This window comes from Nesoenas mayeri (assembly GCF_963082525.1).
Source record: "Nesoenas mayeri genome assembly, chromosome: 1".
Classification (NCBI taxonomy): Eukaryota; Metazoa; Chordata; class Aves; order Columbiformes; family Columbidae; genus Nesoenas; species Nesoenas mayeri.
Window position 1 is genome coordinate 41,978,878 of NC_137541.1, and position 15,165 is coordinate 41,994,042.

General features: G+C 42.7%; 1 protein-coding gene across 1 annotated transcript in view; it reads left to right on the top strand.

The window, feature by feature from the left end:
- The window catches only part of GRIN2B (glutamate ionotropic receptor NMDA type subunit 2B), a gene marked incomplete at its 3' end in the record, with an annotated part of 167,377 nt that overhangs the window by 129,802 nt on the left and 22,410 nt on the right, over window positions 1-15,165 (top strand). The window contains exons 4-8 of the mRNA XM_080342529.1: window positions 6,959-7,167; window positions 7,469-7,640; window positions 8,312-8,465; window positions 10,026-10,151; window positions 13,079-13,308. Of these exons, the coding sequence (XP_080198655.1) occupies window positions 6,959-7,167; window positions 7,469-7,640; window positions 8,312-8,465; window positions 10,026-10,151; window positions 13,079-13,308 (891 nt within the window). The remainder of the gene's footprint in view (window positions 1-6,958; window positions 7,168-7,468; window positions 7,641-8,311; window positions 8,466-10,025; window positions 10,152-13,078; window positions 13,309-15,165) is intronic.

Here is a 15,165-nt window from a genome sequence, read left to right on the forward strand (position 1 = left end):
GCATGTGGAGCATTCACAACCATTTCTTGTCTACTTTGGCTGATGTGGCTAATTAATCACCTTAAGTGTCTGTAAACAGGAGATTTTTGCTCTCTGTGGCATCTTTTCCCCACCTGCTGTAGACCAACCTATGTGAGGATACAGACCTGTAGCATCACAGGAATTATACATTTGGTAATGGCTGTGAAGTCAGTACTGTGAGTATGAGACTCATGACTTAAACAGCTTGGGTGAAGTCTAAGAGGAATGTTCTGTTCTCAGGGCACTGGAGAAGGTTTTGCTGCTGAATGCTGTTTTGCTGGGTGTGAGCCTAGGAGGTGGTTGTGGTTTAACCCCAGCCAGCAACTAAGCACCACACAGCTGCTCTCTCACACCCTCCCAGTGGAATGAGGGAGAGAATCAGAAGAGTAAAACAGAGAAAATTTGTGTACTGAGATACAGTTTAACAGGTAAAGCAAAATCCATGCATTCAAGCAAAGCAAAATAAGGAATTCATTCATTATTTCCCATCAGCAGGCAGGTATTCAGCTATCCATCACATATAATGGTTACGTGGGAAAACAAATGCCATAACTCTGAAGGTTCCCTCACTTCCTCCATCTTCCCCCAGATTTATATGCTGAACATGATGTCATATGTTACAGAATATCCCTTTGGTCAGTTGGGGTCAGCTGTCCCAGATGTGTCCCTTCCCAGCTTCTTGTGCACCCCCAGCCTGCTCGCTGATGGTGTGAGAAGGCAAAAAGGCCTTGACTCTGTGTAAGCGCTGCTCAGCAGTCACTAAAACATCCTCGTGTTATCAGCACTGTTCGCAGCACAAATACAAAACACAGCCACATACTGGCTACTATGATGAACATTAACTCTATCCCAGCCAAAACCAGCACAGAGATGGAAATACCAATAACAAGAGTCTTTCTGTTCATGTGGGTTAGCTGTGGGACAGAGATATAAAGATTAAGACTGAGTTTTGACACCTACAGGCTGAAAAGTCCAAGAGAAAAGATTTTCCACAGAAGAATTCCTCCTCTTGCTTCTGCTTACTTAAGAGCACTTGACTGGAAAGGCTCATCTGGTCCCATCCCATGCTGCGCTAGGCAGCAACATCATAAGCCCTGAACAAACCAGTTGTGCTTCTTCTCAACCCCATTTTAGTTGTTTTCACAACCTCTTTCGGGCAGCTGTTCCATAACTTCCCTCCTCTGGCAGTTAAAATCCATCTTATTTTCAAGACAAATTTCCTCACAACCAATTGTTCTTGTACCAACCTTGTTGTTCTTCTTAAAAAACCCTTTTCTTCCTCCCTTGTGTATCTGTCCCCCCCTTTATTTATACAGAACAGTCAAATCCCCTCTTGGCTTTCCTTTATCTAGGTTAAACAAGCTTTTTAATCGCCTCCTTTAAGGCAGGCTCTCCATTCCCCTAATCACTCAATCCAAGGTTATTTCTGATAACTAGCTTTTCTGTAGGGTTCCTCGCTGTTTTGCCCAAACTGAGTGTAAAACAGCACGACCTATTGCCTATTGAGTAATTTTGGGGTGACAAAATGTGCCAGCTATCAGATCCATAAAGAAAGACTTCAGGGTGCTGCTGTTAAAATTTGCATATGTTCTCCACCTTATCTCTACAAAACTAAAGTATCCTATAATGACTTAGTTTCTGATATAATTTCTCCTCAATAGCAGTAATGCCATCTCTATCCATACTGAAAGTCAAGCCTGTGGAGCTACAGTAGATCTCTGTAGTTCTGTCCTGGTGGAATATCTTGCACCAGCCTTCCATCATTCCCAAATTCCTTCCCATTCTTTCCTTCTCATTCCCAAACAATTCCACTTTATTTATGCATGATTGATTTCTTCATAGTCTACTGCATCATTAATATCACAACAGCATCCTCTAGGTTTACTTTTACTTTTATATACCTTGAGCAGTGCATACTTCCATTGGCATCATCACAGTTATAACTGCTCTTTCTACAGTGTCTCTACTATTCCTACAGTAGCCCTTTTCAGGTCCTGCCCAGTTGTTCTGGTTTTCCCATGTCCTCATTCAGGATCTGTACAAATCGTACTGACAAGACTCTTATTTCTCCCTGGACTCTCCCTGCTTCCCAGAGGGGTTAGGTATGCTTTTCCATCAGTTATATTACCAATAGCACTGCTATTTTCTGCCTACTGCCCAACATTCTGCCTTTACTTTTTCTATATTTGATCTTCCCTTTTTCATGTATTAAAATCAGGTGTAAAAGTTACGTAAGTTTTTTTCCAGTTAACTATCTGACAGCAAAGATAAAAGGCAGGAAGTTTTCATGTTTACACCATTGACAGATACAAGCTGTATATGTTCCCTCATCTAGCTCTAAATGCGTGTCTGTTTCGTTTCCACACTATTTGCAAGCCTCATGGCCTTTTCTGTATTTATTTACCCAATGCAACCCAGAGGTGAAAACATACCATTATCTCCATTTTACATAACATGGAGTAGAGGCACAAGGCTGCAGATCAGATTCCAGAGGTCCTTGGTGCAATAGGGAATTTCTGCCTTTTGTAAATGGTGAGACTGGGTGCTGGTCATTTGATCAGGTGGTTGCTTTTGCCAATGTAGCATATAAGATATCCACTGAATGAGACTGCCAGCTCCTTCGTGTTATAAATATCTTACTGACCTGATAACACCAAAAAAAGCACATGTAGAAGAATAAGGAAATATACTCTCCTGGTATAAATTGCAGCAAGAAGATCTGGGTTAGACATCAAGGAAAAAAACCTTTTTAATGGGAAGAATAGTTAAGCACTGGAATAGACTGCCCACGGAGACCATGGGCTCTCCGTCAGTGTAAGGACAGGTGAGACAAACATCTGCCACAAATGGCTGTTACAAGCCTTAGCTGCCCTTGGGAGGAGAGAAAAGCCTTTGCTGAGGATTAGTTTCAGGGAACTAATATGATACACCTCTCATTAGAGGTGAGCATTAACATACTGCAGAACACTTACTCTGGCTGCATTATACCATGGTTAAGGCAATTTTTAGCCTGCTGGAAGGCTTTCGGAAGGCTCTCATTTATTTTCCCGTTGCATATGCAATCTTACTGTTTGTATGCATGGGATAACTTATATATTAGGTAAACCAATAGTATATATGATTGACTTTTTGTTCTACAAAAGGTTTCACTTTCTTTCTTTGCAAACGTATTGGACTTCTACTTTCAACAGTTTGTTATCCAAAGTAGGCTCTTATATTTAAGGTAAAAGCTGCTCTCCTCCCTCAACATCTCCAAATTCATCCCCAAACTGAAGAGACTTTCTTTTCTTGAGAAGATCAGATGTGGCACAGATAGAGCAAGGGAAAGTTGAGGTGAAATTGCGGCTCCTAGGAACCCTGCCCTAGCATACAGGAATGTATCTAAGGACCGGAGAATATGATTAGAAAAGGAGTTATATAGATCCATAGCATCCTTACTTTTGCTGATTCTGTGACTCTCCAGGGCTCATGGTGGGAGTTTGGATGACTAGACTCTGATCAGAGAATGCCCAGTGGGTCTTGAAACTGCAGAGTGACAAATACGTAGGATGCCTGGGACGGTTTATTTTTCTTCTTTTTACTGAGGCAAGCACTGAGCAGAACCTAAATAATAACAGTTCACAAACTGTTAATACCAAATACTCTGAGACTTCAGAAGTGCCTTACTCTGCTCTGCACAGCTTGGCAGGTTATATCCTTTAAGAGTAGGCATCATTACGTGGACAAATCTGTGACATTTAATTCCATTGTGGCTAACCTCTGTCCCCACAGTGAATTGCTCCTTGCCTCTCATGGCAGATTATCCAGCATAGGATGCACATTTATATTTTCTTTCTCTTGCATTGTCTCCATCCTCTGCACATGTGGTGTTTCTTATCCTTACTGTCCTTGCCCATATGCTGCCTAAGCCTGCTCTTCTTTAACTGCATGCATACATATTTGACCCTTGCATGCATGAGCATGTGAAGAAGTCTTCTCCCTCTTAATTTGCAAAGCTTTTCTGACTTTACATATTCATATCCCTACACGTCTGCAGGTATATGACATGCCTGATTGTTCTGGTTAGCAATGAAACATAATATTTGCATGTATTCTTGAGACACTCCTTAGTTAATTTGAAAATTTAGGTCAGAACATTCTGTTACATCCCATTTTTCCTCCTTTTTGGACAATGAATAATTTAGAATTATTATTGTAATAAGGAAGTGATGTGTGCTACTGTATTTACAGGTTAGGTGCTTCAGTGCACAGGAGGTTGTGGTAAGACTGTCATAGTTATCCTAATTTCATAATATTGTCCGTGTAGTACAAGACTGTGAAACGTGCCTGGCACACAGCCTTATGAACTCCCCTTTCTGTCCCAGAGAACTTCTGGGTAATTACGAGTTGATCTGATCTAATTTATCACTTACGGGTTTATATCATGCCTATTACTGTGATATCTAAGTGCTGCTGAGATAATGCAAGATGTCTCTTTCATCAACCACTTATTTCTATGATAAGTTAATGTTACTAAGCTGAAGTCTTGACTGTTCTGTGCAGCATCTTAATCACTGGTCCCTATTGAGCCCTGTGTGTGCAGTTATTCTGCTTGTCTGGTGGCTTCACTCAACTGATTTTGGGGATTTGAGCTCAGTTATCGGAGGGCTAAAGTTGCACTGTAGAAATCTCTGGCTCAGATGATGATAAATTGACCTGCTTGGTCAATGAGTGGGAAGTTCAGAGCTGAGCAGACCCTGGATGAGCATATGATTATATGATCTTTATTCCCTCAGAAATGCACTCTTCACATCCAGGCTTAGATATTAGTGTGAGTACAGACCATCTGCTGCCCTAGGACAACACTACCTGTAGACAAAAGGGGCCACCAGTTCCTGGGGCTCCCAGTCTGCCAGCTTTCACCTGCTGCTCAAAGTGTATTTAAAAACTAAAACAAGTCCTCTCTGCCCACTCAAGTAACAGAAAAAAACAACCAACCTAACAAACAAACAAACAAAAAAAAAACAAAACAAAACAAAAAAACAAAAAAAAAAGGAAGAAAAAAAGAAGAAAAATAACTATGTACCTTGCTAGTCCAAGCAGTGTGACTCCATGTGTGGAGGGAACATTAGGGCCAAGCTCTCCTTGGCATTTTTTGGGAACTGCTGGTCATAAGGGCCTTTGGGAAATAAGATCAGCTGCCTGGCCAGTTCACTCCCTTCTTACAAAACCCACTGTCTTGCTGTCACTGGGGTGCCTTGTTCATGCTGCAGGGATGGACGGGGAGGCTGCTGTCTCTGGGTGATTTCTTCTGCCTTTTTTCTCCCTTCACAAGCCCCCAGAGTGGATTTTTCTTTCATGGCCAGATAAAGCATTTGTTTGTTTGTTTTGAAGGTGACAAGTGTTTTATGTGAATTCTAGCTGCTCTCAAATGCCAAACCGCAGCTGGGCTTTGAGTTTCACAGAATAACTGCTGACACCTAATGAGCCTCTAATAAGTGCTTCTCTCTCCCGTCCTGTCATTTAAATAAATAAATGAGTGAAATTTGGAGGTGGTGGGAGGGGTGTTGTATTGCAGTGGAATGAAGCTTTTCTGTTTACCCACCAAGCAGGTACACTGCTAGGAGCAGTCGTGCAAGCTTCCCACACACCCACACTGCCTCTGCCATCAAATCAACATGTCTCAACTCTGGCCTGGAGGGCTTTTCTTTGAGGATCATGCAGGAAAGTTCCTTCTAAAGCCCAGTTAGTTTCTTGCCCTCTCAGCTTCAGCTGCCAGCCAAGGTGCTAATTAGTGTCAACTGTGATGGGGAGATTGAGAACAAAAGACAAGACTTTGATAGTTGAAAGCGTAGTTGATGTTCAGCTTTTTCTTTTAGCAGAATTTTTTCAAGGAATAGTCTACCATGGGCAGTGGGTATGCTACATATATCTACATCATCTCTTCAAGGACTGGAGTGGTTTCAGAACAACCTTGTTTGTGGCAGTAGATATAAGGCAACTGTGTCCCACTCCTCTTTTCTGACAGCTGAAGATATGATCTCTGTTGGCTTAGGAAATGGAAAATGAAAAGATCTAAAATTGCAATATATCCTTATGGAAAAATAGCAAGATTAAGAAATCATAGATGCTCTTTGATTTTATTTTTCATGTGTCAGGAAGCCAGAGCAACTCCTTGTTTCCAGCTAAGGTATGTAACGAATTCACTGTGAAAGGACAAGAGCAGGTATTTCAGTAAGGCCTTAGCAGAGGATAGCAAGAACTACTGTTAGCAAGCATCTCTATGTTCTTCTGTGAAGACACTCTTGAAAATGCAGAACATCTCCCTCTTCCATTGCCTGTCTCTTAGAAGAACTCAGCCCTGACTAGGAATGGGTAACCTTTTGCCAGCAGGAGCCATTTCTGGACAAAATCAAGTTTGGCTAAAATGAATGTTTGATGAATTTCACTGAAAACAAATGAAGACAAAATTTTGAAAAATAAATAAGTCACATTTTGACTTTTCAAGTTGTGTTTAAATTTCTCTGTTTAAAAATGTCATGTGTTTCAGCATTTGTACATATTTCTCCTCTTAGCAGGAAAAAAAAAATTGTGGCTAGTAGGCTGAAGTCAACATTTCAGGAGACAATAAACTCTGTTCCTGTTGTTTGGTTGAGAAAGTTGAAAGACATCATGTCTGTTTGACCATGCTGGGGGTATCCCCTGCTTACCCACTCACTGTCCCAGAGGGTGAGACCATCACTGAGATGAGACAACCAGACGTCTTTCTAGTTCTCCACTTCCCCCTGGTTTGAACCTACTTACTCAGAACCTTCTCCTCAGAAATATCCTCATCTTATGTAAGCTATGAACCTGGGTACTTCAGAGTGGTCCTCCTGCGCAGGCCTGTGGGAACTGTAGTTGATGTAGAGGGATGGGGCAGCTAGAAGCCTGTCTTCTGTGGTTTGTGTCTTCACAGGTGGGGAAATGGAAGGAAAAAAAGTTGCAGATGAAGTATTATGTGTGGCCCCGCTTTGAGCTGTATCCCGACTCTGAGGAACGCGAGGACGATCACCTGAGTATTGTGACCTTGGAAGAGGCACCGTTCGTCATTGTGGAGAATGTGGACCCCTTAAGTGGCACCTGCATGAGGAACACGGTCCCTTGCCAAAAACGCATAGTGACTGAGTATGCACCCCTGGGTTTTTCTCCTCCTATTGGGCTCTCACTTCTCAGCAGAATGTAGAGTCTGTTGGGGCAATGCCATCATACCCTGATAACACTTCTTAGAAAAGTCACCTCCGTTTGCCCAGCATGTCCATTCGTGACTGGGCAGTTCATCATAGTGTGTCCCTTTACCCTCCAGCACAGATAACACAAGTGAAATTCTCCACATTATATTGTGAGAGGGGGAGTGCATACTGACAACAGAAGGGAATTAAGGGAGTTTTCACCAGTCTTTTAACCCGTTATTGTTGTCATGGTACAGGAACAAAACCGATGAGGAGCCAGATTACATGAAGAAATGTTGCAAGGGATTCTGCATTGACATCCTCAAGAAAATATCAAAGTCTGTGAAGTTCACCTATGACCTCTACTTGGTGACTAATGGCAAACATGGGAAAAAAATCAATGGGACGTGGAATGGAATGATTGGAGAGGTCAGCAGCAAAAGAAGGGCGTGGTGGGCTTCATCCCTGGGCTGGGTGACATGGGTCAGGTCTAGTCTCCCATCATTATATGGTCCACTTCCAGGGCAGGGACACAGGTGACTCTACTGAAATGACTGGCCGGGATTCTTTCTGGGCAGCGGGTGCATTAATCTGCTTTGGCACTCTGACCAAGACTACCTTTCCTGTTTGATGATAAGTTATTATTCTCTATAGTGTCACAAATTTGGCCTTTACAGTCAAAGAAAGAGGGTGATATCCATGTACCAGAGAGGCTACAACCTAGATTACGCTTAGATCATATATACGGTGCATAAAGAATGAAATAAGACTTTGCGGTGTTAGAGGGAGGAGAAAGCAAGGACAGAAAAATGAGATAAGACGTCTTCTCGGTGGATGATGTGTTTATCCTAAGACCTCTGCGGATTTATTTTTTATACACATACCAGTTTTGAGGGGAAGATTAATGTCTATAAATTTCCTGAAAGAAGAAGGTGCCCTGATAAAAGATTAGAAAGGAGAGATGATAGAAACAATATAGGGAATGGGATCACAGGAGTAAAAAGGTTGTGTAAAAAGGCAGGAACGTGAGAAGGGGCTTGGTTGTGGTGCCTGAGAGGTGCCTCGGGTCTGTGTTAGATCTCTTCTTTTCCTTCCCCCAGGTTGTCACCAAACGGGCTTATATGGCTGTGGGATCTCTCACCATTAATGAGGAGCGTTCAGAAGTGGTGGATTTCTCTGTGCCCTTCATTGAGACGGGAATCAGCGTCATGGTGTCACGTAGCAATGGAACTGTCTCACCTTCTGCCTTCTTAGGTATAATTTTAGTCTTAAATTAAAACTTCACTCAGTGTTCCTCAAAAATTAGGTGAAGGTTGCTTGTGTTTCTTAGCCTGAAAGTCCATTTTTGGGAGTACCTGTGGGACAGGCATATAAAAATAAACTGTGATGTTTTAGTTCTAAATCCCAAGCAAGCAAAATCCAGGCAAATGCAAACAGGTACTGCCTAGGAGTTCCAAGGCATTTCTCAGCAATTATATGCCTAATCCCAACAAGAATGGACTCACTCAGAGTTGTCACCTACTCTGCAGCATGTAGTTTCCCAGTGACTCAACTAATAGCACGTTCAAGGAGTGTAGATGAGAAGAAAATTGATTCAAACCTTATAGCTGGTATGCCATAGCACTTAATGATAACAATTAACAATAAATTGTTGCACTTTGAGAGACATTATTTGTAAAGAAGCTATTAACTTGACCCTCCCTTGACAGGACAACTGGTAGAAGTTAGAGATCTAATAGAGCTTTTCAAGAAGAGTTGAGCCATCAGTTCTGTGCTGACACTGTGTCCTCCAGTATAGTGATTTCCAATGTCCTTTGGTGGCGGAAGGTGATCAGGGAATGTTGAAAAGATACTGCATTTCCCCAAGAAATACATTCCTTCCTAATATCTACTATTTGGCTTTATAAAATGTTTTATGATGCAGAAAACACAGTATATGAGTTTTATAAATACTGTCTGCTCTCTGTCAGCATTGTGAGAACATTTACAAACAGAAATAGCTTTAACTGGGTAAAGAAATTTTTCCAAACTCTTTAAGCAGGAGTTTCATGACTACTCACTCTTCAGGAATTTTTGCCTTAGCCAAGTCCACCAATACTGCTGGGTATGTAAAAGCAACAATAAAGTTAACTCCAAAATTTTAAATTGTAATTTAGCTGAGGTTACAATATTTGCTATAGTGTGGAGCAAAGTTCTAAGTTTCTTTGAAACTGTCCTGTCTTAGCTCAGTCCTGTCTTTATCTGTTCAGGCTTGGAGAAGGAGAAAACCTGGCAGAGATCAAATACTTGCAGAGTATGAATGCTAACGTGTCTGGAATGAGCCAGCGTTCTCATTGCTACAGAAATGGAATAGCAGCAAAAACTGCTATCATTATGGCTGAAGCTCAGAAATTTGGAGATGCTCTTTGGCTCAATAGCATCTTGAAAGTTGGATGCTTGTCTGAAACTCTGCCAGTTCTTGATTTTCCCCCCTCTCTCCAGATGGTGCTGGAGGACTTCCTGGGAACAATCTTTTATCAATGCATGTTATTTTATCAATGCATGCCACAATGGCTGCATGTAGTTCCAGATGGAGCCATGTGTCACAAATATAACACTAAGAAGGAATGCAGTCATTACAGAGACAGAAACTATGCTTCTCCCAATTCAATAAGTTTTTCACACTCAGGTTGAAGACTTTGTTGTAACTTCTGTTTTTCTCTGGCCCAGTTTTTTCCACATTCTCACTGGGGTGGTCTGGAGAGCAAAGGAGGTGGAGGAATGGGGTGAGGTGGTGTATCAGGTCTTTCACTGTGTTTTTTTCTTCCTCTCCAGAGCCTTTCAGTGCTGATGTATGGGTGATGATGTTTGTGATGCTGCTTATCATCTCTGCGGTGGCCGTCTTCGTCTTTGAGTACTTCAGCCCTGTGGGCTATAATCGGTGCCTTGCTGATGGCAGAGGTAAGGGGAGTCTCTCCTAGCCATGATCCACTCTCACTTCCAATCCCAGTTCCTTTGTCAGGGTATTTCCTTTGCCTTGAACACAATATGGTTCTAGCCCTCTCTGAGCTCTGCTAAAGACTAAAGAGGGCAGGGACAGAGGCAGAAAAAAGGCTCTGAAAAGAGCAGATGTGTATAATGGATAATCTGCTTGGCTCGGGAGACGGAGCCGCGTCGCCTTTCATCTCTAAAGCGTGCACCGGCTCCAACTTGTTTCTCATTGAGGGAAAATGGGTCCTGGTAGCCAGTGCTGGCAGTGCCTATGGTGCAGTGCTCTCTGAGGCAATCAGAGGGCTCAGTGCTGTCAATCCATCCTTTAGTGCTACATCTCCATGAAGAGCAAGCCACTCTGCATCCTCCCAGCATAGTGCTACGTTCCCCAGACTCCACATCTGTCACCTGGGCATGTCCCTCCTGCACCTTGTTCTCTGGCTTGCTGAGGCCAATGGAGAAAGTGGGAAGCTCATTTGCCTGGGATTATTTTGTGACTCATCTCTGTGGTTCTGATCTTCAGTAGACAGCCCAATGACTTAAAGAGGGGATGGACAGACAGACAACCTAAGACACAGCATTTTTTTTTTCTTCCCTATTGGCATGAAGAGAATGCGCAAGTTGAGCCTTCTGTCATCTCCGTATCTTCACCCCCGATGAATCAGCTCTTCAAATATTCCTGGGTTCATCGGTCCATTCAGAACAGTGTGAAAGAGACAGTTATTGGAAAAGGCACTAATTTGCTCCCCAGTCTAGTGCTTTGAGTGAATTTATGCCATCAGATTAGAGACGAGTGGAAAAAAAAAAAGTGTTAATGAGAATACAGGCAGAACCACATATATGGGGAAGTGAAATTATCTCTTAACATGGAGCTGTGGAGGGCCTTCATGGCAACTGATGGTAACCACATGGATCTATGGACACAAGTAAATACTGTTAAATCTGTGAATCTCTTGAGAGATATTAATGCAGATGCGGAACTGGAAGCAATTCTTAGTACAGGTGTGCAGTTGTGCAGTTATTAAGTTTGCTGAACTGCAGCTGCAAGTATCAATATTTCTGAGTAATTATGCAAAGTACTGCATGATCAGGCAGACATTATCCCTGACAGATGTAATGTGAAGGTGTAGAAATCTGCTGCAGAGACTGCAATGCTTACTTGGTAATGAAAGCTGTGGCTGCATTTGAACTAGTCTCATGACAGTATACCTCTGCCTCCCACACCTGCGGTTTCTCTTTACAGACACCAAGATTTTCTTTTTAGGGTCAGGTGGGCATGCCTTGATCTAGCCCCAAAGTGGTGATGGGTTGTTATTGGCGCATTCAAAGTTAGAGAACTCAGAAGGATTCTGGCTCATAGGTTTGAATCAGAGGCTCCCATTGCTGTCTTGACTTGTGGCTGACAAAGTAAATGTGAAAGCACAGTGGAGAAGATGAAGTTTTTAGGAGGGGACTTCTCAAGATTTCCTCACACCTTACAGTTCCCACCGATGACATGCAGGCCTTGCACCTGTGTGTTTTAGGGCTCATTAAGTAGAGAGGAATATAAAGCTACCACTCCAGCACGTAAAAAGACAAAGACTGCCAAACCATGTTTCTGACTGCAGCTTTGGCTCCCTGGCATCTAGAGGCTCCAGTTTTGTGAGGTGATTATTCTGTTTTGAACTTGATGTGAAGTTCCCAGTGTAAAATGAGCTCCTTGCACCTTTCAGTTGTGTTTAGAGTAACACAGTTAGTGCTTTCAGATGATCGATGCTATTCCCTGCTCGTGCGTTTGGAGAGGAGCATAAAACCTTCCTTCCCTTTTGTTCCTCTGCTGGAGCCAACCTTAACCACAGGCAGCAGCACTAAGCACCAGTCAGCCTGCCCAAGGGAGGAGATAAAACATGAGATGCTAACCCAAAGGGTTGCAGAGCCAGACTGGCACCATTGGAAAAGTGACAGACCCTTGAGCCGTGCCAGAGGGCTCTCATCCTGAGAGGGTCTTCTCAGTATCTGAAGCAGGATCCTTGAAGTAATTGCATCTCAGTCTCTCTGACAGCTCCTCTTGTGCTCAAGTCGAGGAAATTTAGGTCTGGATTTCCATTAATGAAATCAGCATATGCCAGGGATATGAGACTGTTGGGAGACAGGCAGGATTTTGCAGGTTTTCAGGCCTAATGCTTCATGAGCACACTTGTCTTTTGGGGTATGAGTGAGCTTCCATGCTGAAAAGTGAAAAAGGGGCAAATAGCAGCTTTTAAAACACTAGATCTACTCCTAGACTGTCTGAGGCAGAGCTGCTGTTTTTCCTGAGATAGACCAGAGTATATGTCAATGTTACGGAGCGAGGGAGCTGTGTTCTTCTCTGGCTTGTGTGTCTTCAACAGACTGGGTAATGAAAACCTCTTGCAGAGGTATTTGTAGAGTCCTGCTATATCAGATGGCGCTCTTCCTTGCACCCATATATAAGTATTGTGAAGGCCATGTTTTGCACAGGTGTATGCTAGGAGTTCAAGGACAGCATCACTATTGAATAGCTTGAAACAAGGACAGAATTTTTCTGAGCAAACTCTATTTCTGGCGACAACACTTGAACTGAAATTGGATGTTTGGGCTTTTAGATACTCCAATCAGATACCAAAAAATAAAAAGCCCTTGTGTAAGGTTTCGGTGGAAATCTTTGAGACAGAATAAATATGGAAGCCTGAGGATGTTTTTAAAAAAAATAATTTTCAGGGTCACACTTTGCTGAGATATGGTGCCATGAACATGGGGGAGCGCAGCAGGGGACATTCATCTCACATGTGGGAATGGATGCTGCTCGTAACTCTGAAGTCAAGATGCATATGTGAATAGAAATGCAGACCACTTACTCTGAGATACTCACTGTGGGATCATTTTCTCAATCACTCCAGAGCCCGGAGGTCCCTCTTTCACCATTGGCAAAGCTATCTGGTTGCTGTGGGGGCTGGTCTTCAACAACTCTGTGCCAGTGCAGAATCCCAAGGGTACCACTAGCAAGATCATGGTGTCGGTGTGGGCCTTCTTCGCTGTCATCTTTCTGGCCAGCTACACTGCCAACCTGGCTGCCTTCATGATCCAAGAGGAATATGTGGACCAGGTGTCTGGCTTGAGCGACAAAAAGGTAATAGATCTACCCAAAGCAGTCTTTTCCACAGGAGAGGCTGCTCTACCCTCTCTTCTTTGCTTTTACGGGGAAAGTGTTCAGTTTTTTTCAGAGACACATCATAGCTTTAGTCCCTTGTTTAAATAGAACAATTGCTCTTCATTGGTATTCAGTTGCATTTTAACATGTTTTAAGCACTTCAGGAGCGAATTAGAAACAGAACTGAACTGTGCTTGTTTGCATGATCCCAAACCACACCTTGATTGTCAGCAAGAACTGATTTAACAGATGTTTGGAGACAATGTGCATAATGACTGTAACCTGTTTTTTCAGGATGAAATAATTTGTCTGTGCAAGAATACTGGGCACTGGGCTAGCAAACGTGATTTTTTAGTTTCTTATGGGAACAAGTTCTGCCCATGGGGGTAAATCAGTGTGGCTTTGATGATTCACTATTGCTGGCATTTGAAGTTATACTGTCATTTTTTCGAGGCCTTTGGAAGCTTAGCACAAGAAATCTTTTCCTGTTCAGAGTGTGTTTCGCTACCTTGTTTACATGCACTGCATTTTGTCCTCGCAGAGCGTTTGCTTTTGCTGGGCTCTGCGCACTGAGGATTTTGAGGAGATTGCTCATGCATGCAGGGTAGCACTCTTTGGTTCATGAGGGTCTGAAGCACTGCACACGGCTTTATTTTTGTTTTGTGGTGAGGTTACTCACAAGGAATTGAGTATTGTGAGGCTTGATTGCCCATATTGAATTTGTTACTCAATCACTGGGGCTACTTAAGGGGTCATGCCATTATAGGGCAACCAAATAACAATAGGTCATGCACGTTGCTATAGGGGGTAGTAGCAAGAAGAGGACTGCATGCATCAGTTTGCTACTGCTAGACTGACTATAGATACTGTCTCTTCGTGTCCCCTATGATAGTCTAGAAATAAATTGTGGCCAGGCCCCCTGTGTATACAGTGTCCCATGCAGCAGGCTGGAAGTTCTGTGGTGGATTAATTTTTAAGAGGGTTTTTTTTTCCTTATGTTGATTTTTCCTGGAATGAAATATGACATAGAATAATACAATCCGTGCAGAAGTGCTCCTATTACTTGTTTTAATTTCAACCTCAATTTGTTTCATGCTGTTTCTACATTTGCAGTGTGTTGTGTTGAGGAGGGGGCAGGGGGAAGGTGCTTTTCTGCTGGGTGGAGGTTTTTGCAGAGACTCCTTAAGAAGCTGTGGACTCCCTCAGACTGAAAGGTACCGTTCAAAACCAACCAGCCCTATCAGCGTTAACATTAGTTTGTCATCATTAGGTTTTCAACTGTCTGAGCTAAATAGGATAGTTCATACCCGCAATCTATTGTTTCAGGCTGTGCCCAGGCTTACGGAGAGAGCAACACTCTCATTCTCATGTTTTTCAAGATATTCTTCATACCTGCAGAGATATGTGCATGAAATATCAATTGAAAGCGGTAACTCCTGGAGCTTCACAGAGCCTTTGGATACAGGCTTCTGGGCATATTTTAGTCTGTTTCACTGTAGGGCTCCCTCTGTGTATTGGATTGAGGTCATTTTCTTCAACTTTTCTTTGCCAACATACCTGTGTTTGCTTTTGCTATCCTAAAGCATACGTGCTTTGTTTCTTGGGGAAGAGAAAGGCCACAGTACATACTCAGATCATTGCAGTATGCCTCAAACACAGCTGCAACAAGTGCAACATTTGGATAAAATTACAATCTACCAAAGCATCTGGAATCAGATGAAAATTGGCTGGTAAACACTGAAGGCCAACTGCTGCCTCTAGAGAATAAAGGCAGGTGGGAATATCTCCATCCAAAAGATGTGAGTGGATGAGCTTGATCTACTAGGCTTGATCTAC